We start from the raw sequence: 18,056 nt of genomic DNA, 5'->3' as shown, positions 1-18,056 counted from the left end.
CATGCCTGAGATGCTGTGATGTCTGTGGTGGTCTGTGGTTAGCAGTGATTGTGAGCAATTAGTTCTCATTATGGTTTTATGAATTGGTGTTATTGTTCAAAATGCTAATGAACAAATGGTTGTATAATGCCAACCTGCTTAGCTCTTTAAAAAGAAACAATTACAATTCTTTCTGAACTCAGAAGTCCAGATAATTTTTTAGAAAGCCAGAACATTGGTAAGATAGCCCATGAGAAGACAGGAGGTTAATACTGGTAAGAAGGTGAAACCACGATGTTTTCTCTTAAATCCGCTTTCTTCTACTTCCTTTGGCTGGAAATTCTATATGATGTATTCTCTGTGTATGTGAAGAGCCAAGATGCGAAATACATATTCTATGCACTGATTTTTTTCTTCCATATGCTGAGGGCAAAGCACAGATTTAACAGTCTATTAATGGTACACCCATCTTCAAAATTCAATAGACAACATGGCATTGTTAATTTTCTCCATGCAGGGACACACTCTGTGGTTCCTTTTGTTACAAGAGCATGCTTTTCTTCTAGGAGCAGCTTGCTTCCTATTTACAGCCTTGTGGTCAGATAAGATTACAAAAATGTGCTCTCTTTTTAGATTCTCTTTGCCTATCTGGAAACACCTGTGAAAGTGATCTTTGCTGAGGAGGGATTCTTTGAGAAGTACTGCAGTCTTCATGGTTTCCATTTGCTGTAATAGTGTTTATGCCTTAGGACTGCAGCCTACCAGTACAATTTTTATTAAAACAATTTATTTTAAAATTTGCATTAGCAGCACCCAGTAAGTCTAGAAGTCTTTAGTAGTTATAATATGCTGTTTGGTCTACATGGCTTAAGCAGCTAAGTAATAATAAAAGTAATATTTTGCAACGCCTTAATAGACTTTTCATACTAATCTGTAAACATTTATACTTTAATGGTAATTTCTGTGATCTGAGTGGGTACTCTCAAACAAGCTCCTTTGAGAAATAACTATCATTATTTCTTTGTGCTTTTAAGGAAAATTACGCTTTCTTAAAGTGGAATCTTTACTTGCTTTGTACATGTTACCATATCTGTTATTCATAATAAAATCACTATCCTGCTTCTCTGACAAATAAAAGCACCTTCAGGGCTGACTCAAGTATGGCCTTGGTATTGTATTACAGTCATTGTACACAGACTGGCTACTTTCTAACTTGTTTATCCCAAAGTGTTGCTGATTATCTGGTTACTAGTCAGCCAGGGCCTTTCCCCTCATGTCTATTCCAGTCTTTTCCCTAATGTGGGCCTGCTTTAGGTGTAATTGCTTAAAAACTATGTTTGATTTGATTGGAGAAATTGCCTAAAAGGTTAGCATAAGCTACAAGTCTTTCATAGAATATTGCTTAAGTTGTTGTTGGAATAATCTTTGTATAATTAAAGCTGTGGTAGGATTTAGCACAAAACACCTTTTTCCCAGCTGATGTGTGTGACTGTTCTCAAAAGTTTTGGTTTATTTTTTTTCCTTGCTAATATTAGTCCTTAAGTATTACTTTATGCAATGAAGTTTACTTTCTCCATGGTGTTCAGGAAGAACTTGATTCTTGAAAGAGGAACTTTAGTTTATTTAGAAAGACTTTTAATTTCTGCTCATTCCCTGAAGGAAACAGGAAGTTAAAATTCATGCAGACATTTTCAGAGAATGTGATGTATATCACAAAAATATTTTTGCTACCATATGTTTGTCTTTTATCTTTGCATTGCTGACCACTGCATTCAATTTCAGGCAAAGTAAAGGCAAGTGATAGGTGTACCCTAAACATAGCTTTGTCAAATTGTAGCTAATGACCAGCTACAGCTTAATTTGTGGCAAAGACTATTGCAGCTGAGGCTGGCTGTTGGATAAAGTATATTTACCAGATAGCTAGAGAATCATAAGAATTCCCCTTTGAGCAGGCTTTTTTTCTGATCTTAGAGGTGCGTCCAACATGAAAAATACGTTTAAATAATAAAATCTCAGCCTCTTGCGAGGTCTTTATAGTATGTATAGTATAATGAGACCTTATTTCTGGTTCTGGCCTTTAGGAATTTTGTAGCTTGGTGTTTTTTTTTTTTTCAGAAAGCAGCAGTGTGAGCCTACATATCCCAAAAGTCACTAGAAATTAAGTTACATTTTTTTCAGATTGTTTACACTCATACCCCTTTACTTCTTCCACAGTGTGTGGATCAAATTAATAAATACTTACCCTTTTTTTTTTTTTGTAGGAACTCAGGGGAATGTGGAGCATGGGAACCAGTATCAGATTAAACTGATGTATGAGCACAATCTTCAGAGAACTGCTTGTAATATGACTTATGGTCCATTTGGTGGTGTAAAAGGTAAGCTCCTTGTTGTATATTCTTTATAATTAGTTGTTTAACAGAATTTTGAAAGGCAGCATGATGCTGCTGTCTAGAGGAAAACATCTTTCTATGCATGATGGTACTTTTTATCTGATACATATTGAAAATAACTCAAGTTCAAATGAGCAAAGAATATTAAATGCAGAGTAGTTATTTTCTCACATTTTGAACTGGATATGAGTCTACAAGGAAAACATTGATTTTAAAAAACATGACAAAATTCCTGGCTCTTCCCTTGTAAAGTACTTTAATATCTAAAAATAATTGTTTTCTTCTATGCTTTAATTCTGTTTTACTTTTCTGCACTTGCTTATCCTGGACAAGTTAAAAAGTTAACATCTTTTGCTGAACCTAAAGCATAAAATGTCTTGAAATATGTGTAATTCAGACTTCTAAAAAAAATACTTAAACTTTGATTGGAAAAAAAAAAACAGTGGACAATAGTATTTATGGTGTGTCTGTAGATTTGAATGAGTTTAATAGATAACAGTCTTTTTTGACTTTGTGAATGTTTTTTGTGTTCCCATGTGGAAGCATTTAGATTGGCTTTGCATAATATATCTTTCTGTTCAGAAGTAGAGATTGCCCAAAAATATTGGGGGTGGCAGTCATCAAAAAAAGTAGTGTCACTAAACTGTTGGCAGTGATAGTCACTTTCCAAGGCAGAAAGTCTCCTGCATCAAGATGGCAAATATATACAGGCAGTTCCTCAGTTCTGGGCCTGTAATAACCTTCCAGTAATATTGCTGCAATGCCTTACCCTAAATTCAGGCTTGTCCCTGGGCTTAAATTCAGCTGACCAAAATCCTAACTGATTGAAGAGATTTTCACCTACTAATTTCTTACAACTGCCTTGGGGAAAATGGTCGACTCATGTGAGTGAGAAGGTATAAATGCCATGAGCATCTTGAGGAGTGAGTGTATATGGTATGGCCTGTTAAAAGCAGAAAGATGATACAGAGGTTCTTAAATCTGAGAAGAGGGAATAATGTTCTCTGACACTTTACAGTGGTGTTGCAGTAACAAATGTATAGGGGATTGTAAACTATGTGTTGTGAGTGTCTGGAATGGTTCAGAAAGAATAAAACAAGTCAACATGTACCACCATGCAGTTCTGCAGAAGAAATTCTCTGGATTTTTGACATGCACGTTTGTTTACCATGGAGGTCTAAGTAGAGGTCTGACTGCCAGCTCAGTCTTGATGCCAGACCTGTCTCATGAGCTGTGGTGGATGCAAATAATCTAATGAAGAAGGTGTCTTTGCAAGCTAGGGACACAGGAGGTAATGTTTACCCTAGAACCTACTCAGCAAGGTCTGACACAACTCAAGTTTGGCCTTGCCTGGCCAAACACTTTTCAACGCCTAGGATGGTCAAAATGAGGGCCAATCCTGACAAAGCAGCAAGAACAGCAGAAGGAACTCTGGTAAGTTCTGTAAACTTTTCTGAGTTTTCTATGTTAGCATGTCACGCTCATTTCCTTTTCCTTTTTTCTTCACCATGTTCCAGTTCACATAGGTGTGTTTATTGCTGTTGGACAAAGAGTGATCTCAAATCATAAATAAGCAAAGGAGGCAGAGATTTATATTATGTAATGAATAATACACATTCATATTGTAAAATCAAGTTGCTTTCTGTTTAAGACCTAAATCTAGGAAAATTATAGTGAGTGTTCAGGTACCTAATAGGAGGCTAGTAAGGCATGTGTTGAAGCATCAGAGAAATTGGCCAAATGAACACTGAGGAAAGTTCTTTTTGGGAAATGAAGGAATATTCTTTTGTTGGTAGATTTCCTGGACTGAATGTTCTTTTTATGTGGCTTTCCTGGACTGTCTGATTAGATTTCTTATCAAGGTTATGCTTTTAATCTTGCCCTAAGCCTTTTGTAGTATATCGATTTTAGTTCTTTTAAGTATCATCTTTAATATCTTTCTCTCTCCTTGAGGCTTATAAAGGACAGTATTGTGTTTTTATTTCCATCTTGCAAGACCAGCCAGAGTGAACCAGAAAGGAGGTCTATCAAGTGCTGTTAATTTTAGTAAACAAATGCCTGTCCTGGTCTAGCCTGCCATGCTATCTATGTGTATCTGTGTTTGGCAGGTGTTCTGGTGTGCCATTGAGAGTCTGTAAATAAATAAACATTTTTTTTTACTATCAGCCTTCCACAGGCTTCTCTGGAATTCTTTTCAGGCATCTGCTAACAGTGTTTCTCATCTTCAGTAGAGGTTAATTTATGGTGGTGCTGTAAGCCTGCAGCTATGAACTTGCTTTGCTAACAGTCTAACTTCTGTACCACACTCCGGAAGTAGAATAAAAAAATACAGGGAGAGTTTTTGCATTTATTGCCATCTGTTACTACTGTGACTAATATGTGTCTTACTGCTATACTCAAGCATGTTTGAAACAATGTGAGGGTGAAAGAGACACTTCACAGGTCATGTTCACAGAACTACTGAAGCAGACGCAGGAGAATGGCAGTTGAACAGAAGGGGAAAAGCATGCATTCAGGGAAAGCATACCATGGGAGTGTTGGGGAGGAGGGTGAATGTCAGTCCCCCAGGAACATAATTTTTCATTTGAGTAAGTAAAGAAGGCTATAGGAGTTGACACAGAGAACTTGATCTATGAAGTTCCTCAGTCTTGCTCGGATTTCTCTTGCTGAAGGTTATGCTTTTTTTCTTTTTATGGAGCTCTTAATCCTTTACCTTCACTGGTAAAGCAGGGCATTCTACTCAGCCATATGATTTAACATTGACAAAAAAAAAAAAAAAAAAAGATTGAGTTTGCAGTCCTGAGGGGTATGGGACAGGTGAAAAGTAAAGTCAGGACCCTGAACTTTAGGAAAGCAAACTTCCCACTCTTCAAGGTTGGACCTTGAAGTCCTCGAAGTCAGTTGGACCCCTTGTGAAACTGCCTTCAGGGACAAGGAGTCAGAAGATGACAGATCTTCAAGGATGTCTTCCATAGAGTGCAAGAGCTCAGGATCCCCAGGTACAAGAAATTGGGAAAGGAAGGCAAGAGATTGGCAAGTCTGAGTTGAGACCTGCTGGTCAAACTAAAGGGCAAGAAGGAAATGCACAGCCAGTGGAGGCAGGGAGAGGTGGTCTGGGAAGAATATAGGGATGCTGTCCGGTTGAGTAGGGATGGGGTCAGAAGAGCAAAGGTACAGCTGGAGATGGACTTGGCGAGGGGTGCAAAGAACAAGAAGGGCTTCTACAGGTAGGTTAACCAGAAAAGGTAGGTCAACCAGAAAAGGTAGGTCAAAGGAAGCAACACTGGCAAACTGGTAACAATGGACGAGTAGAAGGCTGAGATACTAAATTTTTTTCCTCAGTCATCACTTGCAATCTGTCTTCCCACACTCTCAAGTGGTAGAGAGCAGGATGGGGACTGGGGGAGCAAAGTCTTTCCCACTGCAAGAAAAGATTGGGTTCATGACCACCTGAGGAACTTGGAACATACATAAATCTGTGGGACCTGACTGAGAGGCATCCCAGAGTCCTGAAGGAATCGTCTGATGTAGTTGCCAAGCTACACTCCATGGTTCTTGAAAAGTCATGGCAGCAGGTGAAGTCCAGAGTTACTGGAAAAAGGGAAACATTTAATGCATTTTAAAAGGGCTGGAAAGGAGCATCCCAGGAAGTAGCAACTTGTCAGCCTCAAATCTGGGCCTGGAAAGATCATGGAATAGAACTTCCTAGAAGCTATGCTAAGGCACATGGAGGACAGGGATATGACTCAAGATAGCCAGCACGGCTTCACTGAGGGCAAGTCCTGGCTGATCAACCTAGTGGCCTAGTGGTAGAGTGCCATGGAGTAACTACATCAGTGGTCAAGGTAAGGATTATGGATGTCATCTATCTGGATTTCTGTAAAGCCTTTGACACACTCCCCCACAACATCCTTCTCTCTAAATTGGAGAGAGATGGTTTTCAGGAGTGGGCTGTTCACTGGTTGATGAATTGGTTGGATGGTTGCATCCAGAGAATCATAGAAAATGCTGAGTTGGAAGGGATCCATCAGGATCATCTAGTCCAACTCCTGGCCCTGTGCAGAATGTGCTTCTTGAACTCAGACAGACTTGGTGCTGCAACCACTTCCGTGGAGCACCTGCTCAACCACCTTCTGTGTGAAAAGATTTTTCCTGATATCTAACCTTAACCTCCCCTGACTCAGCTTCTTGTCATTTTCTCAAGTCCTGTCACTGGTCACAAGAGTGAAAGACCAGTACCTGCCCCTCTACTTCCCCTCAGGAGGATGCTGAAGACCACAGTGATATCCCCTCTCAGTTTCCTCTTCTCCAGGCTGAACCAATCTAGTGCCCTCAGCTGCTCCTTAAAAGGTTTCCCCTCCAGGCCCTTCACCATCCTACAGAAGTATAGAATGACAAATGTTATTCCTTGGGCATCCGTAGCAGGACCAGTGCTCTTTAATTTTTTCATCAGTGATCTAGGCAGTGGGATAGAGTGCACCCTCAGCAAGTTTGCAGATGACACCAGGCTGTGTGGTGGGATTGACACACCTGAAGGACAGGATGCCATCCAGAGGGACCTGGACAAGCTTGAGAAGTGGGCCCATGGGAAACTGACAAGGTTCAACAAGTCCGAATGCAAGGTGCTGCACCTGGGTCTGGGCAATCTCAGACATGAGTACAGACAGGGAGATGAATTAATTAAGAGCAGTCCTACAGAGAAGAACTTGGGTGTTCTTATGGATGAAAAGCTGGATGTGGTGCAATAGTTTGTGCTCACAGCCTGGAAGGCCAAGCATGTCCTGGGCTGCATCAAAAGCAGTGTGACCAGGAGAGTGAGGGAGGTGATTTTCTCCCTTGTGAGACCCCACCTGCAGTGCTGCATACAGTTCTGGAGTCCTCATCACGGAAAAGACCTGGACCTGTTAGAGCAGGTCCAGAGGAGGGCCATGAAGATGATCAGAGGGCTGGAGTACCTCCTACGAAGACAGGCCAAGAGAGTTGGAGTTGTTCAGCCTGGAGAAGAAGAAGGATTCAGGGAGACCTTAGTATGGTCTTTAGGTACTTAAAGGGGGCTTACAGGAAAGCTGAGGACAAATGTTTTAGTGGGGACTGTTGTGATAGAACAAAGGGGAATGTTTTTATACTAAAAGAGGGACAATTTAGATTAGATATAAGGAGGAAGTTTTTTTATGAGGGTGGTAAAACACTCAAGGTCAGATTGGATGGAGTTTTGTTCAACCTGATCTAGAAGATGTCCCTCATTGCAGGGGGCGGTTTGGACTAGATAACCTGTAAGAACTCTTCCAACCCAAACCATTCTATGATTTGATGATTTTAATGTCTTTGGAGTTGTTTCATGTATTGAAGTATAGAAACAAATACCACTAGATGTGTATTTCATTCTCATTCAGCTTTCTTCAATGTAAGTTTTTGCTGTTCTGTCCCTGCTAGTTTATGGCAAGCTTAGACTCTTGTAATGTTTTGGTCTATTAGACAGCACATCTCTTTGGCTGAAATGTGATGGAGATGTAAAACATACAAAGTACAACTGTCACTTCTCAACTGTTGATTTTTTTGTCTCTTGTATTAAGAAAAAAGCTATTAGTTATTTCTCTGTTGGGAGTATTGTGAAGTAAAGAAACCTATTTGGTAGCCTAGTTGCTAAATTTCATTCTTGCTAGTGTCTTCAGATTAATTATTTGATCTATGAGCAATTTTCACATATGGAAGAATTGACAAAGATGTTCTCATAACAGGAACAGATGAAGAAAATCAACAACCTCATTTATTCTCATAATAGAAAGTTGAAACCTAAATTAAAGAAACTATCAAAGCTGTGGAATAGAAAACCCAAAGACTGAGAAGTTGACCAGTGGCTTGCATAGATTAACAGTGTACATTTTTCTTAAAAATAGCAGTGTGACTTGTGGTTGTCACCACTAGATGGTCCTCTTACAACACTTACCAGTCAGCATTTCTATATCTGCATTTATCCTTGAACTGATTCTACAGGTGTATTTACCGCAACATTTACTGAGGTGTAGAAAACACAAAAGCACTTTCTGAAAACCTCTATAGCTAAAAGTCTTTTATTGATTGAAACAAAATGTATTCTGTTGGTTGTAGAACTTTAGCAAAAAGGTGAAATGAACTTGAATCTTATTTTCAGCAGAAATGTTAAAAGCCCAGAGGTGTGAGAAATAACTATGAAATCCCTTATAAGTTTAGCTAGAATTCTAAACAAAGCTAATGGAAATGTTTCAAAATAGTAAATGGGAAACACCTACAAAGATGAAAATATAGACGTCAAGCATAGTGTAGGCAGGGTTAGCTGGGACCTACAACTTTAAAAATCTGTGGCAAAGGATTATAATGCAGATCTTTACATTTCTTTGCTGCTTTAGCTGTGTGTTTGTTCCTGGCTGTCTCTGAACACTGGTGCTAAAATGAAAACAACGAACTATCAAGAAGGGACATAGGAAGATCAGCTGTTGCTTCTATATTTAAAAAAATCAGTATTGTTAGCTCAGACTTTCAAAGGTTGAACTTAACTTGAGGACACTGCCTTTGTTGTTTAGAATGCATGTCTCCTTTTCTTGTTTCTGAACTCTTCCTCCTGGTCTTAGAGCTATAAGTTGTCATCCAGTGCTCCAATTCTAGCATATGGGTCATTTTAGAAAGGATGATTCATGATAAAACCATGAGTCAGTAGTGCTGAACCCTGGTTTTCAACCAAGTAAACTCTTCACCTAGCCACAAAATGTCACAACCCTTAAGTAATGAACAGATTGTAAACTTCATGTTTTACTTCAGACATAAAATTTAAAAACCTTCAGGGTACTCTACCTTAAACTGCCTTTTTTTTTAAAGAAAATGAAGGTGTAAAAGCATATATCTTTATGATTTATGTTGCACCCTGACTTATGATGAGGACTCAGCTGTACAAAAATTTTACTTTATATAAACCCATTCATCACGTGAGTTTTATAAGGTCAGGTTATACTATTATGGCATCATGCAATTACACCACCAGAGACTGCTGGGCTAAGAATTCAACTGTCATTATATGAAATGATGTTTGCTGATAGTTTACAGTATCTTGGAAAGTATTTTCTGTTTTCACATCTGTAGTATGTTGTTCTGAGTCTTTATGAGTCAAATACCAATGACCTGGTATTTGGCTCAAGCTCATAATTTTAGATGATGAGGTCATTAGAGAGGTTAAATTTGGAGGCAGCCTGGGCTGTGGCGACCCCGCCCTGGTTGAGTTTGTGCTCTCAAGGAGCATGGTCTTGGCAAGAAGCAAAGTCAGGACCCTCAGCTTCGGAAGAGTGAACTTCAAGATGTCTAAGGAGTTGGTGAATGAGATGCCCTGGAAAACTGTCCTTAGGGGCAAAGCAGCTGACCAGAGCTGTCAGCGCTTTAAGGACACTTTTCTTAGAGTGGAAAGCTCTCCATCCCAGTGTGTAAGAAATCAAGCAAGGCAGGGCAGACATGGATGTGGATGAGCAAGGATCTGGTCCTCAAACTGAGAAGTAAGAAAGAGATGCACAGCCAGTGGAAACAGAAGACAGGTGACCTGGGGAGAGTACAGGGATATCATTTAGATGGTGTAGGAACGGGATCAAGAAAGTCAAAGCAGTGATGGAACAGGACCTGGCGAGGGATGTTAAAAATAACAAAAAGCTATTCTGTAAGTATAAAGGTCAGAAAAGAAAGGCCAAGGATGGTGTACCCCCCAATAAATGACAAAGGAGAACTGGTAACAACATATATGGAGAAGACTGAGGTACTCAATAAGTTTTTTGCCTTAGTCTTCACAGCCTGGAAGGCCAAGCATATCCTGGGCTGCATCAAAAGCAGTGTGACCAGGAGAGTGAGGGAGGTGATTGAGACCCCACCTGCAGTGCTGCATACAGTTCTGGAGTCCTCATCACGGGAAAGACCTGGACCTGTTAGAGCAGGTCCAGAAAGGTCCACAGAAACAGTCAGAGGGATGGAACATCTCTCCTCCAAAGACAGGCTGAGACAGCTGGGATTTTTCAGCCTGAGGAAGAGAAGGCTCTAGGGAGACCTTGTGGCCTTGCAGTATTTAAAGGGGGCTTACAGAGAAGAGGGAGTGTGACTTTTTACAAGGGCAAATAGCAATAGGGAAAAGGGGAATGGTTTTGTACTAAAAGAAGAGAGGTGTCCCATCCCTGGGATTTTTCAAGGCCAGGTTGGATGGGCTCCTGAGCAACCTGATCTAGTGGGTCCCTGGGATGAGCAGTGACATTGTCAACTAGACCAGGTTGCTCTGAGACCTGTCCAGTCTGACCCTGAATATTTCCAGGGATGGTGCATCCACCACCTCAGTGCACAACCTGTTCCAGTGTTTTACCAACCTCCTTGTTAAAAAGTTCTTCTTTATGTCTAATCTAAATCAACCCTTTTTCATTAAAACCTTTGCCCCTTGTCCTATAACAACATGCTCTTCTAAAAGTTTGTCCCCATAAATAATTAAGAATTATTGTACTTGGCTGGTAAACCCTAAGTGATGGAAATTTTTTTTGCTGATTGAAACTCACTGCTGATTGAAAGCTTCTGATAAATAAGTTGCATATTTTTCCATTGTTAAAAGACAGAAATGAAGCAAGTGAATTGGATATAATGTTTTAGTTAAGAATTCCTTTTCTTATTCTTTATCACAGAGTGTGCCTCCAGTTCAGGTTTTAGGGTGTAAATCTGGTATTAATATAGAAATAGTGAAGTCTTATGAAGCAATATTCCATATATTGTTTAGTGTTTATAATGTTAAAACAATGTTAATTGAAAAACAGTGAGAAGGGGTTTTTTTTTGGTAGATAGGTAGTGATTGGATTTTGAGCCAGTATTGTTACATTTTGTGATTGACATAATTTGGTCATCATTTTATATCATTCCCATGTTTTTTTGTTTGTGGTTACACCTAAATCATGTAGGCCTAGTTGTTCTAATTAAAATACTGATGAATTGGATCTGTTTCACCTGTGCAGAATTTTGGTTAATCAATTTACCATTGTTGACATCAGTTATATGAAATAATAGTAGTAAACCATCTTCATGTAAAAATATTAAAACTCCTTATAGATATATAATCACAGAGATTAGTTGAGATAATTATCAGCTGCTTAAGAATCTAATGAATTTGCATATTGGCACAGTAAAAGATTTGCAGAGAATGGGCATTAAGCAAAACTAATTTTTGACTCAGTGCAAATAAATTCATATTACTTCATAATTAATTTTTATTGTCTTTTCCTAACATGATGTTTAGATAATTAGTGCTGAAGTTACCTTAATTTTGTACCTGCAACATACAGAATAAACTCTGACCTGTGCCTTGACTTTGTCATGTCCATATTGAAGGTATTTAGGCATGGTATGTTTTCCTGTCTGTAGAGTAATCTGAGAAAGAAGGCAGTAGTTTGGAAAATGACTCTTATTCCTACTTTACTGTCTTCTTTTGAATGGATTAGGGCTTAGCCACCTTACAGCTGTTAGCCTAAGTCCTTCTATATCTTGAGAAAGAGTCAATGTACTTCTTGTGCCTGACTGTTCTTAAAAAGAGAGATTTACTGATGTGGAGCCTGCTTACAAGAAATGATGGTATTATGCTTTTTTATAGTGGAAGAAAAGTGCCCTTATTACTTCTTTGAAAAAGTTTGCAGATCAGGCCACAATTTCATTCTTTGCCTTGTTTGCCTTGAGTGATGTGACTTATGTTTGAGGAAAGTATATGCAATAAATTTCTGCTGAAGTAATGTGAAGAGTGGAGAAGGGCTTTAAAAAAAGCCACTGTTACTTGAAACTTAGGCAGCTTTACAGATTATCACATAAATTTCCTGTGGTCAGTTGTGCATTAGACTGAATGCTGGGCAGGATAGCAGCTCATATATGAACAAACAACGGCGTGTAATGAATGAATAGTAAAGTTCTCTGCTTTGAGGACTGGTGAATGAAGTGCAGGTTTCCTGAACTGCTCTCTGAAGTGCTTAGGAAGCGTGTGAAGGATCATATGCTGTAGTAGGAGGATGCCCTTTCCCAGGTGAGGATTGAGTTCTGTGGTTGTTCTTCAGGGTGTAAGTGGTACATTAAGGTGGGTTTAACATTAAGGTGTATAAACACTCTGAACACTTCCAGTTTTCTTTCTCATTTAAAATTTTTTTTTTTCAATTTTTAAGATTTTTTCGCCTTAAGAACTCAGGAAAAGGCATAATGATAGCTTGCCACTGGGGGGCAGAATCTGTTGGGTTGCTCTTGAATAGAATACTAGTTTTATTTAGTGGCAGACTGCATAGTTTAATAACTTTGCTTTCTTAGCTGCTGAATTATTTTGGAATGGCGTTTACTTATAGATAATGGTTTTGCACTGTGAAAGCACCTGTTACTGTTTTGTGTGATTCCACACACTTGCATTATCTAATAGTTAAGTAATAAGTGAATTAATCATGGTTTTCTATAACTCTTCAAATGAGTCGATAAATGATTTAGTATTGGATTCCCCTAATAAGCACAGGCTTTGAAATTTACTTTTTCATCTGAAACCTTCATGCCTTAAGTTGGCTTCCAGAGTAGTTCTGATTTATTTGAAGTTGTTTCATGGATACTGTACCAATAAAAGCAAAGGGAAGGAAGAAAGAAAATACAGCTTTGACGTGAAAAAGTTACAAGCAAAAAAGTGTGAAAATACCTTGAACCTATCTTTTTCTCATCAAATGGCCTTGAATTCATTTTACTTTTATTATAGGACTGGCCTAGAGGCAAAGTAAATTTGAGTGTTACAACAAAGAGGGTGCTATATGGAGGAATTTTTTAAAATAATGAAATACAACATATGCATAAACCATGCAGCCTTGTAACAGGAAACTTTGTAAGAAGTTTGTACAGTAAGACTGTGGTTAACTTTTCTACAATTCTGCAAGAATAAATTTTATTAGGTGTTAGTCAGAAAAAAAATTATCAGCTGAGTTTTATGCTGTAAGGTTAAATGATTCTTATGACTATGTTTAAATACTGGAGCAGTATAAATTTGGACTTTGATTTATTGGCTAATTCTATTAAGGAACAGAATATTTAACTGTTGCCTTCCTGTTAAATTGCTTCTGCATAAGGACAGATTTTTTGAAAGGTTTGGGCTTTGAAAGTTTTTCATGGAAGAGATCTGCTGATGACTACTTTTAAATGGTTTCTCACTTAACTTTGGAAAACTGTTAGTGTTTTGGTATTTTTTTTTCTATTAATAAGGGAGTTAGAACCTCTTCTCTAAATTGAGCATGTGAATGGAAAAATAATCAAGGAAAATATTCTCTGAATCTCTTACCATCCATTTCCTTTTACCTTCTTCAGCTCTTCTTAACAGTAATGATTGTAGCCTAATGATCACAGCCTAACTGATATAAAAATTCTCATTGCCTTCAGTATGCCAGAACTTTGTCTTAATTATGAATTGCTAGATTAATCTCTTAATCTGCAATTTATTTAAAAAAAGCACTATAATTTAAGTGAAGTAAAACCAATTGCAGAAATACGTAACTTTGGGAGCAGTTGTGTCTGTAAGTGAAAGACTTGTTTTTCAAAACTTTGGTAAATTCTGTATGATACATTTTCTAATTTCCCTTGTTGAAGTATGGTACCCAAAAGTGTGCAGTCACTGTGCACTGGCAGTATAAAATGTTTTGTATCTTACATGTGGGGGGGTTATGGCTTCTGCAGTGCTCCTGCCAAGAGTCAGTGAGTGCCAAGGCAGAACAATAATTACCTCATATGTTTTTAATAACACATATATATTAATAATGACCCAATCTGTCTTTTGTCTTTTTGGTGACATATTGTTGACTCATATTTAATTCACTGTCCTACTCCAATCTCCAGATTCTTCTTCTTAGTGCTGTTGCCTGCCATTCTCTGGTTTCCTGTGAGTCAATTGCCTGAGATCACATCAGATGTTTTATTTCAGTTTAGAGATGCTGTCTCTAAAGTTTAGAAATGCAGTATATGTTATTACCCTGTCTAATAAATAGTTTGGCATGATGAATTTTCTGTTACTTAAAACCTATGTACAGCTTTATTATTTACATATGTACTTTCTCCTTTAAATGTTCCAGCATTTCATGTGAATGCATTTGTCTATAAGATTTGTTTGCTGACCCATATTTCCTCCAAAATAATGCAGTTTTAGTTTCTAACTATTTAGTCTATTTTGTCTTCTCAAAGGGTCTTTCAGAAGTGTGTGTATGTAGCTTTTGTTTATTTTTCTAGTGGTCATCAATGATTACTCAATTACAAAAAAAGTCTCTAACCTATAGGAATTTATTTGGAGGGTGACCAAACCCTTGTTAGCTGCTTTTCCTAGAGGATTGAAATGTATCTTGTACAAGCTATAATGCTTTATACTAATTTTATTTTGGGTTATTATGTTTGGTGCAAATCATTCCTATCAAAAATCACTCTACTACATCATTGTGGTAGCTTAGTCCCTAAGTACCACACAGCTGCTCACTCACTTTCTCCCACATCACCCTGGTGGAAAGGGGAGGAGAATCAGAAAAAGGTAAAACCTGTGAGTTGAGACAAGAACAGTTCAAAATTTGAAATAAAGTATGATAATAATGATAATGGCAATAAAAAAAAGAGATAAATAAAACCCAAGATAAACAAATAATGCACAGTACAGTTGCTCAGCACTCCCTGACTGACGCCCAGCCTGGCCCCCATCAGCGATCAGCCCCTCACAGCCAACTCCTCATCATTTGAATGTTCACAGTGTGCTTCCAACAGTATTAAAATGTAGGATAACAAACTGTTCCTGCTTGTTAAACCTGTGATGTCTTTTCTGAGACTGCCAAGAAGGAAAATGGTAGGATGGTGATTTTTTTTGATGTAATTCAGTGACTCATTTTACCACAAAGTAAGAGTTAATCTTTTCTGTATGTTGGTTACTGGCCTAGGATATATATATACAAATGACTTGAATGTGAAAAGTGGCTGTGTTTATGTGGTGTTTTTTTTAGCAAATTAAGTCAAGTTGTTTATTTCTAATTTTTTAGGGTATATTTGAAACTTCTTGAAGATATATTGGACTTTCATCTAATACTCTACAGTAAATTCCCACTTTTGTGTTGTAAGCTTCTGACCATCTGACTTTGCTATAAATAATTGTCAATGAGTTCTTTGGATGTGACTGCAATTATTCTGGAGATTATTCTTCACCACATATCTTTAACAATATTTTAGCTCAAAAAATTAGTAAATAATCACACAGAAGGGGTAAGTTAGAAGGTATCCCTGGAGGTCATCTAATCCACCCACCCTGCTCAGAGTTCCTAGAGTGTATTACTTGGGGTTGTGTCCAGATGGCTTTTGAATATCTCCAAAGAAGGATACTCCACAATCCCTCTGGGCAGACTGCTCCAGTGCTAAGCCACAGCCTCACAGTAGAGAAGTTTTTCCTCATGTTCAGGTGGAATTTCCTGTGTACATCAGTTTCTGCCCATTGCCTCTCATCTTGTTGCTTGGAACCACTGGGAAGAGTCTAGGTCCATCCTCTTGACACTCTCCCTTCAGATACTTACTTATATACATTGATGAGGCCTCCTCTTGGTCATCTTCCTGAGGCTACATAGGCTCAGCTCCCTCAGCCTGTTCTCATGAGAGAGATGACCCCATCCCTTAGTTATCCTTGTTGCTCTCCCCTGGGCCTGCTGCAGGAGCTCCAAGTCTCTCTTGTAGTGGGGATCCCAGAACTGGACACAGCACTCCAGATGTGGCCTCACTAGGGCTGAGTAGGGGGGCAGGACCATCTCCCTCAACCTGCTGGCAGTGCTCTTCCTAATGCATCCGAGGATACTGTTGGCCTTTTTGGCCACAAAGGCACACAGCTGGCTCATGGACATCTTGCTGTTCACCCCAGGTCCTTCTCCATAGAGCTGCTTGGACCAGCTATCTTGGACCCCTTGTCCCTCTAGGGCACGTTCCCATGGGATTTTTCAAGAAGGTCACTGAAGACGCCAACATTAGCTCTCCTGAAGTCCAGGGTTGTGATGATACTCATTGACATGCTTCTTCTTCACAGGATACTAAGCTCCATGATCTCATGGTCACTGTAGCCAAGGCTGCCCCCAGCCTTCACATCTCTAACCGTACCTTCCATGTTAGGTAGTATAAGGTCCAGCTGCACACCTTTCCTAGTTGGCTCCTTCACCATCTGTGTCAGAAAGTTATCATCAGTGCTTTCCAAGAACCTCCTGGGTTGTTTCTGCCTCACTGTGTGGTTCCTCCAGCAGATGTCAAGGTGGTTGGAGTTCTCCATGAGAACCAGGGCCTGTGACTGTGCTGCTACTTCCAGCTGTCTGTATAAGACCTTGTTTGTTTCCTCCTCCTCATCAGACAGCCTGTAGCAATCACCCACAACACTGTCACTAGTCTGCCCTTCAATCTTAACCCATAAGCTGTTGACTCACTCATCATCCTCCGTGAGACAGAGCTTCATACGTCAAAGTGCTTTGGGAAATGCTTAGCAATCATGAAGCTTCTTAGTCTTAGGAGACTATAAAAGGAGAAGTAGGAGAAAAGATGGGGAATTTCACTGGGTTTTAACAGTGGGATCATATAGGTCTGTTTGGTTATAAGTTTTCAGGTCTGTTTTAAATGGAATTTTAAAGTTGACATTTATTTTATGGTGGTGACTTAAGATCTTACTGATAACTTTTGAAAGTACCTAAAATATTGAAAAATAGGGCATGTATTCAACTTCAACTGAACTCAGTGAAAGGTCTGCTGTTGATTTATGATTCACTAAAAACATCCACGTGCCTGAACTATTCAGTCAAATGTTACTCATTTGGAAGGGCAACTGGTGACAGTACTTGTTTGTGGGAGATTTGCTAGTTCAGTAAGATGTTCTATAATATTTATATAATGTATGATAGATGTATAACTTCAGTTGAGAGCAGAAAGACTGGAATTTCTCCTACTTGCTTTAGAAAAAGTATATGCCAGTGTTGTAATGCCTATATGAATGCAAGGCTCTTAGAAGAAGATTTCTGCAGCTGCTAGGGCCTGAAAAGTAGTTACTGAACAAGTTATGGCAACAAACAGAATTTTAAGAAAAGAATTTTACCATCTCTTCATGAATCGTTATTATTCAGGCTACATCTATGCATGCAACCATTTTCAAGACCTCCCCTGTTTATGCTGTCTATAATTAACCTTCTGCATTGAAAAAGAGAGCAACTTTGAGTGACACTGCTTTCACAGCTGCCTGAACATTTTTCCTGAGACAATTTCTTGCACTAGGTGGAAACATCCACTTTTAAATGTGGAAAAAATTACTTCCTTAGTATAGAGGTTGTAATAAACAAATTTTAGTACTATAGTCTGCTTAGGGGAAGAGGCTTTACCTGTCGTGTCTACACAGTGCCAAATACCATGTTTCTTTCAGTAGGAATTTTAGTTGGGTTGCAGCTATGATACTTTGGGATCTTTATGCTGCCTGCTGATCTGTCCTACTCCTTTGAAGCATACTAGTGTTTTTCCTAAGGGTCCTTCCATCACCTCAGGTTAATATGAGATTTAAAGGCATCATTCCCAAGTCGCATAATTCAACTATGTCATCTTCTGTGGTAAGTCTTGAATCAAGAACAAAGGAGTGTATAACAGGTCTCTAAGGGATGAATTGTGTGAGTG

At 38.8% G+C, this 18,056-nt stretch overlaps 1 protein-coding gene across 4 annotated transcripts in view; it reads left to right on the top strand.

Annotated features, from left to right (window-relative positions):
• Nucleotides 1–18,056, top strand: part of BBS9 (Bardet-Biedl syndrome 9) — a 291,982-nt gene that overhangs the window by 6,310 nt on the left and 267,616 nt on the right. For all 4 annotated transcript variants that reach the window (XM_048299201.1, XM_048299191.1, XM_048299181.1 and 1 more), the window contains exon 5: nt 2,241–2,354. In XM_048299201.1, the coding sequence (XP_048155158.1) occupies nt 2,241–2,354 (114 nt within the window). The remainder of the gene's footprint in view (nt 1–2,240; nt 2,355–18,056) is intronic.

The sequence above is a fragment of the Corvus hawaiiensis genome, chromosome 1, assembly GCF_020740725.1.
Source record: "Corvus hawaiiensis isolate bCorHaw1 chromosome 1, bCorHaw1.pri.cur, whole genome shotgun sequence".
NCBI classification, from domain to species: domain Eukaryota; kingdom Metazoa; phylum Chordata; class Aves; order Passeriformes; family Corvidae; genus Corvus; species Corvus hawaiiensis.
The sequence above is the reverse complement of the archived record's forward strand: the minus strand, read 5'-3'. Positions and strand labels throughout refer to the sequence as shown.